General features: G+C 55.2%; 1 protein-coding gene across 1 annotated transcript; it reads left to right on the top strand.

Annotated features, from left to right (window-relative positions):
* The first annotated feature begins 1,787 nt into the window (after positions 1-1,787).
* On the top strand, positions 1,788-11,083 carry LOC140644503 (twist-related protein 2-like). Its single transcript, XM_072847392.1, has 3 exons — positions 1,788-1,930; positions 2,900-3,630; positions 10,103-11,083. The coding sequence occupies exon 2, from the start codon at positions 3,139-3,141 to the stop codon at positions 3,622-3,624; it is 486 nt and encodes a 161-aa protein (XP_072703493.1). The 5' UTR covers positions 1,788-1,930; positions 2,900-3,138; the 3' UTR covers positions 3,625-3,630; positions 10,103-11,083.
* Positions 11,084-14,451: the final 3,368 nt, after the last annotated feature.

The following is a 14,451-nucleotide window of genomic DNA, read 5'->3' as shown; positions in this document are numbered from 1 at the left end:
AAAAATACTCCTGCCACAAAACATCCAAATCTGGGTAAAAAAAGCCTGCTCGAGCAGTTCAGGGTGCTGAGCTGATCCTTCCCGCAGATCGAAGCTCATTGTATTTCTCCTTTCGCTCAAGGATATCAGCAACAATACCAAACTTCACTTCCTTCGTCCAAAACCATTTGCCAGCGAAATTAAATTAAACTTTTTTTTTTTTAAAAGGAAAACAATTTAGAAAAAAAAAAATAAAAAAAAACAAAACGCAAGCACGAGCCCATGCCCCAGCTGGTGTTAATTGGCAGCTCCCCAGCCCTCGGCAGAGCTGAGCCAGCTCCTCCAAGCGCAGGATCAGAGGACCCTGGATCCTGCCTAAATCCTGCCCTCCCTGGGGTATTTTTTCCTCGCCCTTTGTTTTCTCTCGCTTTCCCAGGCCCCTGTGATCTATTGTCTTTCCGCATTATGAACATCTGATATTAGTCGCTGTCTTGACAACGCTCACGTGTGAGTAATGCGTTGAGCCGATGCCCTGCCGGCACCGCGGGCTTCGGTGAGGAGGAAGGAGCAAAGTCCCCGGCCTCCATCCCAGCAGGTCTGAGTATCAACCTGTTTCTGAGCATCTTTGACTTCTTTAAGCTATACTGGGCATTTTTCAAACGTTGGCTCTCCGCTAGCTCCCATCCGTGGCTACTGCCATCCCTGACAAGTTGACACGAGAGCAGGGAGGATGGGGCTGAGCCAAAGCCCTCTCATATCCAAAATCATCGTCCTGCATTGCTCAGGTCTCCCCGGGACAGGGGCCGAGGTGGCTCTTTGAGGTTGCCATTTCACTTGGGCCCCCACCCAGCATGAAGGATTTTTGAGAGAAACCCGTGGAAGAATGTGAAAACACACATTTCCTCAAAATAGAGAAAAGCATCTGTACGGTGCCTGCATCCTGAGTGAAAAAGCCGCAGCCGGGTGGGTGCAATTAGGAAGGCAAAGGGGTTGGAAAGGGTTTTGCTGTGAGCGCTGATGGTCAACGGGATGCGTGTCTGGTCAGCAAGGCTACGGCTGCTTGGCAGGTCTATGGAGCGTGTTTTTAAGAAATACCTTGTAGCTGAGCTTGAATTGAGGTTTTTCTACTGGAAACGGGTGTAGCTTGCTTGAGCAAAGTTGGCCAAGTCGCTTGCTTTTCTTCAGCCCCACCTCGAAGAGCAGAGAGGACATCCTCCTCCTCTTCAGGCTGTAGGGAGCGGGTCGGAGGTTCTTGACCAGAGCTTCAAGAGAAGACTGCAGTACAACAGTATAGGTTATTCAGGATGCAGGTAATACTGACAAGATGAGAATATTAATTTGTTATATGCAGCAAGACAAAAAATTAAAGGTCGTTGCTTTTTAAAGGACTTTCTCCTGCAGCCTCCTGGTGATGCTCAGCCTGAGTTGCCACATCCCTGCCACTGCCAGCCTGGGGGTAGGTGGGGATCCCACTGCAGCACGATGCAGGCTCATCACTGTAGGAGAACTCAGGAATACGTTATATATTTCTGTTAGTAAAATATATTATATACGGAAACTTGTTACGTGTTATAAAAAGGAGCTAATTAAAAAAAATATCAATACAGATACAGGCATATTTCAACTCAACAATTTATGTTTAATGGATATTGTTTTAATTCTTTTGATGAATTCCTGACACTGTTTTAAACTATATTGTTCCCATAATACGCCTTTGTGCTCTCATTACAAGACAGAGCAACAAAACAAGATTTTAGCAAGGGTTAAGGAGCTCTGCTGGGGAGGGACCCCAATATCCCCAAGGACTTCAGTCCAAAGAGACTCAGCTGCCGATGACCAGGAGCAGGGGGAGCAATGCCAGGAGAGCGTGATGAGCAGAGACAGCTTGGACGGGGTCAACAGACACCGGAGAAGAAACACCTTGGAGAGGCAGAGAGGGCACAGGCAGGAGGTGGGAAGGTTATAAGGGTTCCCAAAAGTGTAGGACTTTTTTGGGAGTGGGTGGCTGGGCATGGGAGGATGGTGGGTCACCAGTGGAATCCAGTTTCATGTGTTGATTCTACTGGTGTGATAACGGAGGGTGGAAAACTATCCAATATAAGGAGGGACCTGGGCAGAATATTTTATGCCTTGATAGTCTGAATCTGGACCTCCAACCCTGGCAAAAGAGGCTGCAGCTCTCCCAGCATTTCTGCAGGGAGGAGAAAGTGGGTTTATTTGCTCAGGAGTGGTGTAAGGAAGCAATGCTGCCTATAGCGCTTGGTTTCCTGGGGAAATCAGGGGCAGAACTGGCTGTGGATCCAGCCAGGAACAGGGTCTGGACCTGTTCCACCCTCCCTATCTATTTGAGAGGAATTTGATGGTGGATGAGTATTGGCTTCCATCTGTATAATAAGGGCTACTGTAGACTGCCAGGAACGTAGACAGGGGAAGAGAGATGGATGGATGGATGGGTGGATGACGGGGTGGATGCAAACTCAAGTTTTCAAGAGCAGTATGGATGCCTATCACTGTGCTTCTTCCTTTGGACTCAGAGAATACCCCGTATTGCTCATTGAAACATCCATTGCTCCACATTTCCACTTGAATGTCTCATAGATAAAAGTCTCCTATTCCAAACTGGACAAGTGACTATTTCTGGCTGGCTTTTGCAGGGTCAACTGGGCTTAAAAAAGAAAAAAAGGACTAAAAACCAAAAAAGCCTCCCCTGAAGTCCATGGCTGGTGCTCACATTAGCATAGGCAATGTCCCCTGACATCCGGGCAGCAGGCAGGAGCATCTGTGCCGGAGGGCTTGGGGGTGTCGGTGGAGGAGGGAGGGAGGAAATCTGGAACCCATAAGCTCCACTGATGTTTGCATTACCTTGCACGGCTGCATTGGTCTGTGTCTGGTCCGCCCACGGTCCTCCTCGCCCTATCAGCAAGAGCCATTCCCCAAAGTTATTCGAACGCCCTCCTCTCCGTAGCCCAAAGGAAAAACCAACCGAGCTCCTTGGAGGGCTCTGCAAGGCTTGGGAAGTTTGGGGAGGCTGAAGGGTGGATGCTCCAGGCTGCACCTCTTGAGTGGGCGCTGGCTGCTCTCCAGGCCGCCTTGCCGATGTGCTGTGGCCGTCGCATCTCGTGAGACCCCAGAGCCCTTCACCTGCAAGGTGCCGAGAAGATGAAAGAGGAAAGCATGTGCCCAGACTCCCCCGAAGGCAGCCTGGTCACCAGCGAGGAGGAAGGCGAGCGGCTGCACAAGAAATGCCTCCGCAAGCGTGGCCAGGGGGGCAAGCCGGCGGAGGACTGCGGTGCCCTCTCGCCGCAGGGCAAGCGGAGCAAGCGCAGCCCCGTCCCGCAGTCCTTCGAGGACGTGCACACGCAGCGCGTGATCGCCAATGTGCGGGAACGCCAGCGGACCCAGTCGCTCAACGATGCCTTTGCGGAGCTGCGGAAGATCATCCCGACACTGCCCTCCGACAAGCTGAGCAAGATCCAAACCCTCAAGCTGGCCGCCCGCTACATAGACTTCTTGTACCAGGTCCTGCAGAGCGATGAGCTGGACCACAAGATCACCAGCTGCAACTACCTGGCCCACGAGAGGCTCAGCTATGCCTTCTCCGTCTGGAGGATGGAAGGGGCTTGGTCCATGTCCGCATCCCACTGAGCCGGGGTATGTATCGCCACCTCCCCGCCGACACCTCCGCACATCCCTCGCTCCTGCATCCTCCATGCATCTCCCCAGCTCGGTCCTGCGGGGGAAACGCACAGCAGCCACCCCCTCCTCACGCTCCACGTGCAAGCGATTTGCTTTAACGAACCCCAGACGCTGCCAAGGCCGGCAGTCGGAGGAGGTGGCGATTCCCAACCTCGCTGGGGCCGGTAGGACGTTGCAGGGGACCCAGCAGCGGAGCCCTAAAGCAACTGATCTCATTTAGCAAGGTCTGGTCCGGGGCAGGCTAGTGAAAGGTTTAAATGAGGGCTTAAAAATCTGATTTATCCTCCCATGGTAACCCGGGAGGGCGCGTAAATCAGCAGACACCCTTCTGAACGTGCTTGGGTTACCAAGGTGTCAAAACCGCACGAGCAAGACCAGCGGCAGCCCCGCGGCCATCGGCCGACGGCCGCTATTGCTCCCACTGTACGAAGAGCCCAGCCTTGTCCTCGCTGCCTGGGCGAAACTTGGCAGCCATTCCCTGCAGCCGTTGGGTGGCCCTGGGGCCTCCAGCCTGCCGGGGTTTCTCCTATCCCTCTCCTAAAGCATTGCAGATGAGATGGGATCTGTAATCCCTTCGGATCCGTAGGCATGCTACGCTGCAGGGAATAAAAGATGGCGTGAGGATGCCGGGGCAGCGAGGTTTGCCCACTCGTGGCACTGCACCCCTTGTTTGAGGCACTCAGCACCATCCAGCCACCACCTGAGCATCCTTTCAATCACCGGCAAAGCTGCTGAGAGGAGAGGGGAATAATCCTGTTTTCAGTGCTTTAGGTCTCGTTGGGCTGGGAGAAAGGGGGAAGAGAGGGAGAAGGCTCAGCTACGTGCTAACGTTTCCTGCAGCCCATGAGCAGGAGCAGAAAGCTCCGGAGAACATTCCCGAGCCGTGGAATTCGGGGACACTTCATGGGAGCCCAGCTCAGCTCCCAAGAATCCCCGTTGTCCCCTAAACAGGATCAGGGCTTCTGGCTTTCCTCGGGCACTGCCTCATTAACCCCTGCCTTGTGTTGGCCCCGGCGCCGGGGGTTAGAGACCGCCAGGTCCTCTGGGGAAGCCAACTCCAAAAGAACTCTTATTTTTCTTGCGCCCACCACTAAGGGCTGCAACGTGGAAACCCCTTTTCTTCTTATTTTCTGCCAGCTATTGGGCCAGCCTTGTGCACTCTCTTCACGTGCCATTTCTTTTCCTGAAGTCCCAGTTCAGTGCAGGGAGTCCCGTCCCCATGCCCAGCCGTGGTCTCCTTGCAGGCAGAAGCAGCATATTTATAACAGAAGCAGCATATTTAAAACAGAAGCAGCATATTTATAACAGGGGACAGTCCAGACCCTGCGATGAGAAGTGCTGAGCGGGTGCACGACCCTACTTAAAGCCATGCTGACCCCCAGCCGGGGCCGGGAGCTGGTGCGATGCTGCAGCCCCATGCGAGGCTGCGGGTCCCTGCCTCATCGTGGGCGCAGCCTGGCGAGGACGATGGGCTCCCGGTGCCTTCGCCTTCGGGGTACGTCTGGGGGAAGCCACAGTGCAAGAAAAAAAATCTGCTCTCTACCCTGGTCTTACGTTTCGAAAGGCCAGAGGGAGTGGGAAAGGGAGGAAAGTGGCCTTTCTGAGACAAAATAAATCAGAGCAAATTCCTGTAAAGTGGCCCAAGTGATGCCCGGGCAGTCAGGAACCCTCTGCCGTGGCTTGTGTCCCTGCCATGAGCGCCGCTGAGCCTCCTGCCTTTGGGTTTTGCCACTTAACAGCCCTGAATTTCAGGCCAAATCTGCAGATATAGGTGCAGCTGCTGGCTAAAGATGTTGACCCGCTTGCAGGGGGATTTCATTTAAGGATGTGCCACATTTAAACTCTCATTTTCCTGCAAACCTTGCTAAGATCTCTTCTAACCAACAGAAAAACTGCCTGTTTTCTAAATCCATGTATAGATTTCAATTATTTGGGGCAGACCCCGTTGTTTAAAAGCTGATGAGAAAGACTGTCCTTGCTGGAAGCAGGATTGCTGCCCCTTAGCCATGGCTGGGTGCCGCTGGGGCCACCTTCCCCTTCGGGACAGCCAGGAGCATGTTCTCACTTCAAGAAGCCAAAAAGCTGCCAGGGACAGGCGGGATGCTGAGCCCCCTGAGCAGAGCAAGCCCGTAACCCCCCCAGAGCCTCCTTCACCCTCTTCTGGGCATCATATTTTTGCAGCCCTGTGAGGTTTGCAGTTTTCAGCCGGGTTATCCTGTTTTGGGGGATGCGGGGTGGCTCCGCGCGTGCTCCCGAAAGACGGGGGCTGCTCGGCACGGCTCTGCCCTGCTCCCGGGTTCACAAGAGAGGTGGAATCAGCCCAGCGAGAGTGTGGGTTTCTTTGGTGGATGGTTTTTAAGAGCTTCAGCACTGTGCTGACGGAGTCCGTGCTGACGAGCCATGCACTTCGTTAAAGCCCAGCTAAAGGCGTTTTCGCCCCGGGGAGGTGTGGGGTTTTTGAGTCCCCTCCGCGTCGCCCCCAGACTCGGGGCCGTTGCTCTCGGCGCACGCGTGTCTGCTCCCGGTTGCGTGTGTGGGCTGACGTGCCGCTCTGCGTCCGGTCATTGACTTGTAGACCTGTTTATTTAAGCTGAGTGCTTGGCAGGAATTGTGTTCCCATGATAAACAGAGGAATTAAAGACCCTTAGTGATCTTAAAGACATCGCTGCTAAATGAAAAAGCCTCCATGTAAAAATCCCTCATGTCCTGTGAGCGTGGTACTCTCAGCGTGCTTATCATTGCTGGTTAACATTAATCCCAAGCGGCTCCAGTGCTTGCCTTGAGGCAAAGCATCCTTCAGCTGAACAGATAATAATCTGCTTTGTGCCAACCTGCAGCGGTATTCGGGTACCAATTAGCAACTCCCAGTTGGGCAGGGAAGTAATGGGAGGAGGATTTGCTAAGCAAAGACCAAAAAGAGGGAACAGCCACAGGGGAAGCGATGCTGGAGTTGGAAAGGCTGCGTCTCGCTCTCCCATAAGTGAATTAACCCAACGCTTGCAATGGGACTGTAATTTTATAATGTAAAGCAGCTAATGGCTGCTGCGAGCGCTGGCATACTGGTCTCCACTGGAACTCAGCCTATTAAATATCAAAGGGCGCTGGAATAGCTGGATGTGGATATGCCCTTGTTAACCAGGAGACATCATCCGGGGAAAGAGGGATTGAGCCCTCAGGCAAGAAAAATAATGTTTGAAGTCCCCCAAGCTCACGGTTTTTCAGCACAGTCTTGAGCACATTAAAATGGTTTCTTTTCCTGCTGGAGGAGAAAATGAGGCTGGAAGCTGAAACTGCTGGGGGGGAAAGACTGGTGGAGTTGTAAGGGGTGATATTCCTTGCCCTTCATGTGTCTCCCTGGATTTATTGTCTTTCTCGCGTTGCCCTCACTTAATTGTCTATCCTGAAAGACCTTGGATAAATCTTCCCTTTGGGGACTGTTGCTCTTGCTTGGAGTCTGCTTTGTCGGGTGGATGTTTCATTTTCTTTTATTTATAAATACGTCTCATTGCACAGTATTAAAGCACCAGGGTATTAAAGGAGCTTGGGGAGAGCTCCCTCCCCTCTTCAGATCTGCTCAGAAAATGCACTTAAAGCAGCATCTGCTTCAAAAAGCTGAGATCCCTCCGCAGACTGGCAAGAAAGCACAATCCCGTCTGGCTGAGCTGTCTTGCCACTCCAGATCAGGCCTTTAAAAGCAGCGAGAAGTGGGTCCATTCGCTCGCTGCTGGTTAAATTGGCCAAGGTGGCCCAGGACCCCCGGGCCGGGTTAGAGCAAGCCCAGGCGCTGGGCTCCTCCGTAGCCAGGTCCAGAGGGTGAGGAGTTGGGCTGGCAGGAACCACCTTGCTTTCACTTTTGGTTTGAGCTCCCACCAGGGATGCCCAGATCCTGGGAAATCTGTGCCTGGGTGGTTTTTCTTTTTTCCATTTGGATCAAGGGCTATGTTAAGTACCAGCCATGCTCCGTGCTCCCATCCACGGGCTCTGGCAGGATGCTTCTGGGATTCGCTCCTTGCTCTGGCGTGGAGCAGGTTTAGAGACCAAAAGTTTCCTCCGAAGGCTGCTGTCTCCCCCCTCCACATGCAGAGCCAGCGTAGCATTTGCCACGGCGTCTGTAGGGTGGACAGGTAGAAGAAGAGCTGTTTGGTGCCTTGAAGGCTCCAGCTTTAGTGCTCCAAGGCAGGAGGAGCTGCCCTAGATGAGGGATGCGGAACATCCCCCAGAATCCCAGGGCTGATCTCATGCACTGGCTCCGGGTAAGGATGCAGGAGCAGACAGGATGCTCAGCCCGGCCATGACCAGCCCACCCCGTGCCGGGGCTGTCGGGGGATGCCCCGACTGCTGTGTCGGAGCAAGGGGTGGCATAACCTTGATGTCCCGGAGCTGCTGTGCCGCAGTTCCCAGAGTCCAGCCTGAAGCGGGGAGAGCCACAGGCTGCCCAGTGCTCCCTCTCCAGGGCCCTTGGCATGAGAGCATCCAGCACAAGAACATGTCAAAGAGGAGACTGGGGCAGCCATTAATTTCACCGTCAGAAAAACCTTTTTCTAGCAAAAGCTTCCACTTTTCTATTAAAGATGGAAGAACTCAACACCGAACCTGCCCGGGGGGACCGGGCTCCTCTCCATCGCAGGAAGGCAGGTTCTCAGCACTACTCAGGATTAGTTAAAATTAAAACAGAGATAAAATTACAGAGCCAGCCCTCACGAGCATTAAAATGTCTGCCGGTTTACGATCCCCGCGAGGAGACGGGCTCGCTAGATCTCAACTGCGTTCGCTTAGCCCAGAGGAATGCCTTTGAAATGAGCCCGTATTTCATCGCCGAATGTCATGGGAATGCACCTGGGATCTGAGGGGGAACGAAGGAGATGCGTTAACGAGACGGGCTTTGCATTTCATTTCCTTTTATAGGGCTGTACCTGAACAGGGACGAGGGTGTTAATGCAGCGGAGGGCGGGAAGGGCAGTTGTCAGCCGGGACATCGAGGACAGGCTCGCAGAGCGCTGTGTCTCCCCGGCTCCGGGGTCTGCTCCACGCCAGCCCCGCGAATGTCCGTCCCCAAGCCCTGCACACTGGGAGCGGGGCTGGCCTCCTCTGGAGGCTCCCGTAGCCCTTCGGCTGCCTTCAAAATCACGCCGTGAGTGCGTTATTTGGCATTGGACCTGTTGGCTTGAGACATGGCTGTGCCGTGAGGCAAGGGGAGAACATTAACTGTTATATGGGCTGGGTTGAGATGCTCCTGCCTGTGCCTCCCACAACCCAGGACATCCCTGTGCCATGCCAGTTGGATGCCAGCCTTTTTGGTTGCCCGTTGTGCCAGGCACTGTTGCCCTTGAGCACCGTGGATGTGCACAGGGCCCGTGACAAACCTTTTGGACCACGGTCCCAAAGGGACGGCGATGGGACACATCGGGCTTCGGGGATTTTTTTCTCTCTCTGCCACCTGGCTCGGGCAGGCTCTGTCCTGCCTGCAAGCCCCAAGGGCAGCCCTGCCTGCAGAGAGGGTGGGCAGGGGCTGCCCCCAGCAGCCTGCTGGCCCCGTCTGCATTACCTCAGCCAGTGTCCAGGGGTGAATTACCGGAGGGTTTGATTTATTCCTCGCTAGGCTCCTCTCCAGAGAGTTGAAGGTCTCCGCTATTGTGCAAGGAGGGACTAGAAAAGCAGGAGGCAAAGCGGGGAGGGGGATGAAATAAAACCAGAGACCTGGGGGTGATGGGGAGGAAGCCCAGAGAGCACCAGGGCCAGCAAAATGAAGCCATTACCCCACCGGGCTTGATTTCCCTCGGCCCCCCATGCCCGGTCCCTCAAGACCTGCTGGAGCCCTTTCTAAACTCCTCCAGCCCCTGCAGGAGACGTTTCCCCCCGCCCAAGGTCCGGCTCAGGCTGCCGGCTCGGCTTGCTCTGCTCTTGTGCTCGGTTCACCCGCACCACGGCCCCTGGCTCCAGGCTGGTGTCTGGCGTCGGCTGGAGGCGCCTGGCAGCTCTGCGGGGTCCCCTCCAGCGTCACCCACCCTGGGGACAGCCTGTCATCCTCCGGGCTGGAGAGGGAACAGTCCATCACGGGCTAACGCCGGCCCTCCCCATGGAGGGGAAGGAAGGAGAGATGAGCGGTTTGGCTGCTTTCCTTCTCCATCCTCCCAGAGAAGCATATTTGGGGTAAAAGCTGTGATTTTTTTTTGGTCGCTCACAGTCCCGGGCTCAGGTGCGGGGGCATTTCCCAGCGCGTCGCATGCAAACTCTTGCGGCTACGGGGAAGTCTGCGAATGCAAAGCACGAAGGCTCAGGAGCCAGCAACCGAACGTGGCTCTTCCCCCCGTTGGCTTCCCAGCTGAGCGCCAGCTTTTGCATGATTTTTGGGAAGCCTGGGCTGGCTGTGCTGAACCAAAACCTCGGTGCCTTGGCAGCCAGGCTGACCCTGCCTGTCTCCCCTTAGGTCTTACGCCTCCGCCTCAATGGAAACAAGCAGCAGCTCGCCAGCGCCCGGGCACCCAGACCCAGCCACCCCGCTCTCCTCCAGCACCCGAAAAACGACAGCAAGCCTCCTCGGCGAGCAGGAGAGCACGAGCCCCATCCCACCCCACCAGCCCCCTCGCCCGGGGCTGCTCTGACCCCCTCCAAACCCTGGGGCTGGGGCAGAGGGACCCGAACCAGGACCCAGGTGGTTTTGCTTGGAACGAGCTTGGTTGGATGCTGTCTATGGAACTCTTTAGGGAGTAATTTATTTTTCACTCGCAGGTAAGAAATAGGCGAGTTATCTACTCCGCTACTAGCCACCTCCTTCCCGAGCCTGCAGGGAAGCCAATGTCCCCCGGCTCAGCGGGCTCGGTCCTCCCCGCATCCCCCCGCCGCCTGCAGCCAGCCCGGGAAGCCCCGCAGCCAGGACGTGCAGGCAGCTGCCTTCTGCCAGGACCAGGCAGGACAACTCCTCCCGGGATGATGGGAAGGGCTCGAGCCGTCCCTCGCTGGTCTGCTCCTCGCTGCTTCCTAGACCCCCTCCCGACCCCCCCGGGGATGCGAAAATGCAGCAAGCAAGGGTTTGGCCAAGGACCGAGCACGGAGCCCAGCACGGCTCGTGGGTTATGTCCACTTTTATCCTGCTCAGGTCTGCACTGTAATGACACCACGGTTTGTATCGCTGCCTGGCATGCAGAGCGGATTTGGGGGGGCTGCTGAACCCCTCAACAAACCCCGAGGCTCACGACACCCTCCGCTCACTTGTATCCTGTGGACGTGTCTCAAAATATGTTGGAACAACCCAATCTCTTTGAAATTCTTGGAAAATAAGGCTGGAGACGTTGCACACAGCCCCTTCCCTCTTCCCCGCAAGAGGGGGAGAGTTCAGGGACGTCTCGGGAGCTCTGGGGGGGTTCAGGCTCTTTTGGGGAGATGCAGAAATGCCGGGGGGATGACGGAGGGGCGTCGGGGTTTCCGGATGATCCCAATAAAGTCCAGGGGGGAATTTTCCAGGGTTCAATCCTTTTGTTTCCTAAGGAAATGGTGCTGTTGTAAGCACGAGGCGGCGTGGCCGTGCGCCCACCCCTGCACCCTCCATCAGCGCTGGTGCTCAGCCAGTTTTATTTAAATTGGGCAAAAGAATCGGGTATTTTTGCTCGTTATAGCAGAAAAAGGGGGGGAAAAAAAAGCCCCTGTAAGTGAGGCTGCAAGAAGCGCGCAACCCAAAATAATCCACGTGGGAGAGAAGTGTTACGAATGACTCAACAGCAGAGCTTCAATTAGTGATCACGCTTTATTACACACCAGAGAATCCAACGAGAAGCGACAGCAAGGCTCAGACTACCTTTTTCTATATAATCCTCAATTTTTATGTACACCGTGAGTGGATTCCCTGCTCTGGGGAGCTGACTGCAGCCTTTAAAAAGATCTGAATGTGCTTAAAAAAATAAAAATTCCATTAAAAATAGGGTTGTGGATGGCTTCGTTAACCGCATCAGAGGAAGTATTTTACACATGAAAAATGAAACCACCTTTAGAAATATAAATTTTCTTTTGAAAAAATAAAATGTGCTTTAAAAATAAAGGGGAAACGCCTCTTTGCGAAGTGGAGACTCAGGCTTCCAACCCTGACTTTAAAAAAAAGGGTAAAGTATCCTTTTAAAAATTATTTTTTAAGTAACGTTTTGTTGAGTCTTTTTTTAAAAAAAAAAAAATCGCTATATTGACTGATTTTAAAATGAGCGAAACGTCAGCCCTAAGGAAGGAACAATTTGAACCAAGGTCTTGGGTTTTTTTCAGTGCTCACAGTCACGATCATGGTAGTTGTTACCAAAGACACAGAAAGCCGGGGGGGGAGAAAAGATGCCTGGGGCAAGGAGGGATGGATCTGGAGATGTTCTGGCCCTTAACATCTTCATGAGTCGTGGGGGAAAACCCCCAATAAACCCCGTCCCCGAGGGATGGCCACCCCAGCACGACGTTGGGCGGCCCACAGCACCCTTGGCGTGGGTGCCCACGCCGCCGCTTGGCTTTTCTTGCCGCACCAACAAACCTTCCTGTCGGCTGGGAAGTGCGAGTGACTTTTGTGGGACCCGCTGCCCGTTTTGGAGGTCCCATTCATTTATAATGGCGTGGAGCGTGCTCGTCCAGGATGCACGGGCATGGCAACGGGGATGGCTGCAGAGGGGAGCTCCTCCCTGGAGCTAGAGGAGATGTCCACCATCGGCTTCACGGTGGGACTCCTCTGCCTGACGTTCAGCTGTTAAAATCGGGCAGATGGGAGCTCGGTGAGGTCCCTCCCTCCATCCTAACCGAGAAGTGGTGGGAGCACCCATGCAGCGATGCACCCACCCAGACCTGGGCTTCAGCATCACCATGGCAGGACCTCCACCCATGGGACCCCACCACCTCCTCCAGCCTCCGCGCTCAGCAGACACCACTGAAAGGGGTGTTTGGGGGGACCTGGGGATGAGGAGGTGCTACCCCACAGGGAGGGGGAACCCTTCCAAGGAAGCACGTAACTCTGCTAGAAAAAAAACATGCTCGCACGAACACCCACGCCTCGCCGATGCGTCGTTTGGCCCAGTCTTCAGGGTTGAAACCACAAGCGACCGGTTGGCAGATGGGGCCGGTGCTTCCCGTGAGCCGTTCGGCACATCGGCCGGGCTGACGCAACAGGGGAGCGAAGGCAGAGGGGCTGCTCAGGGTTTCGGCTCCGGTTCGGGGTGACCTACCACACGGGGTGCAAAGGATGAGTGGCTTCTTGGCCACCCACCCCAGCCCAGGCTGGGTGATGCTCATGGTGGTCTTGCTGGGTGCTCCTAGCCAGACCTGCCAGGCTGGAGGCGGGGAAGGGCCAGGCCTTGAATTCATGAGCTTAATTAGTCACAGCTTCTTTTTTCCTTTGGTGTCTTGCCCTGATAGACCCAGAGGAAACCTGAAAATGTTAAATTCTAAAGAAGTTAAGAAGTGAGGAAAGAGGCCGTTTGCTTGGGGCACGTCTCTCTGTAACAGCTTCCACAGCTGAGCTCACCCAGTTGCAACCACAGCTTTCTCCTGGAGGAAACTGGGGCACAAACTCTCCTTCCATGTTGAGCTTTGGGCTTCCTCGGAGGCGAGGAGCAGCCGTGGGCCACGTCGCATCAGGACTGCTCCTGCGTGGACCCACTGGGAGAAATGGGAGCGAGGTTGGGACAGAGCAGGGAAGGGAAACTGAGGCTGGCGGAGGGAGAGGTGGTGGCACCGGGGGAGCCACGGCGTGGGGGCTGTGGGGTGCCCAGCTCAGCCGAGGGGATGGAGCAGAGGGAAGGGGCTGCAGTGGCTGGCACTGGGGGAAGGGGTGGCAGCACCAGCCTCGGCTTGGGGACCCCCGAAACACTCAAGTGCCCCACTCAAGGCTGGAGAAGCAGCAGGTCCTTCCCACCACCCCACAGCCCACCCTGGGGGGAGACCCACAGGATGGAGGGACAGCATCTACAAATGCCAGGCTCTGGAGAAGACAGAGAGAGGTTTTGGGGTGCCTTTTAACCCCTTCCTGCCCAAGCTGTCCCGCTGCAATGTGTTGCTCTCTCTCCCGTCCAGCAAGAGGCTGCCGTGGAGGGTGCCCATCCCAGTACCACCTTGCAGGGTGCCCATCCCAGTACCACCTTGCAGGGTGAGCGCGGGTACTCGAGCCCCGGCAGCAAGGAAGCAGCCGTCGGTGGGGTGCGGGCAGTGCTGCAGTGTGCCCACGAGGACTTCTCTGCGTGTCACCCGGCTGTAAGGGAACTCACGCCCTCCCCCGTCTCTGTGCCACTGGCCGGCGCTGCTGGACCCCAGCTCTGGGCAATCGGAGACACAGAAATGTTTTATTCTTCCAAGGTCCTTTTTTTTTCCCTTTCTCCTTTGTTACTCTTTTTTTTTTTTTTTTTTTTTTTTTTTTACAAAATCTCCTCCCTGTGCCTGCAGACGGACCTGGCCACCTCCCGAGCTCAGCCAGGTCTCAGTGTCCCGTCCATCCCCTCCGCCCCAGCCCAGCTGTCCCCAAACCCCGCTGCAGCCCAGCACCGTGATGCCCGAGCAGGGACCTGTCCTTGTGGGGCAACCCATGGGACACAGGAAAGACATGGGGAAGGCTCTCGGGGTGAGGAGCCACACGATGTCCTGTTGCAGTATGACATGGGAAAAAGGCAAATGTAGATGGACACCTCATTTTGGGGGGCCTGACCCTGCCTCTGTCACCCCAAGGTGGCCTGGACAGAGACAGGCACTGCATTGCTGGGGCTCTGGGCATCCCTGGGGGGGCTGAGCACCAAGCAGAGGGCGACAGGACTTGATTCCATCTCAGCT

The sequence above is a fragment of the Ciconia boyciana genome, chromosome 27 (genome assembly GCF_034638445.1).
Source record: "Ciconia boyciana chromosome 27, ASM3463844v1, whole genome shotgun sequence".
In the NCBI taxonomy this organism is placed as follows: Eukaryota; Metazoa; Chordata; class Aves; order Ciconiiformes; family Ciconiidae; genus Ciconia; species Ciconia boyciana.
The sequence above is the reverse complement of the archived record's forward strand: the minus strand, read 5'-3'. Positions and strand labels throughout refer to the sequence as shown.

Excerpts from the sequence above, each read along its gene's own strand:
- LOC140644503 (XM_072847392.1), top strand. The coding sequence starts at position 3,139 with ATGAAAGAGGAAAGCATGTGCCCAGACTCCCCCGAAGGCAGCCTGGTC.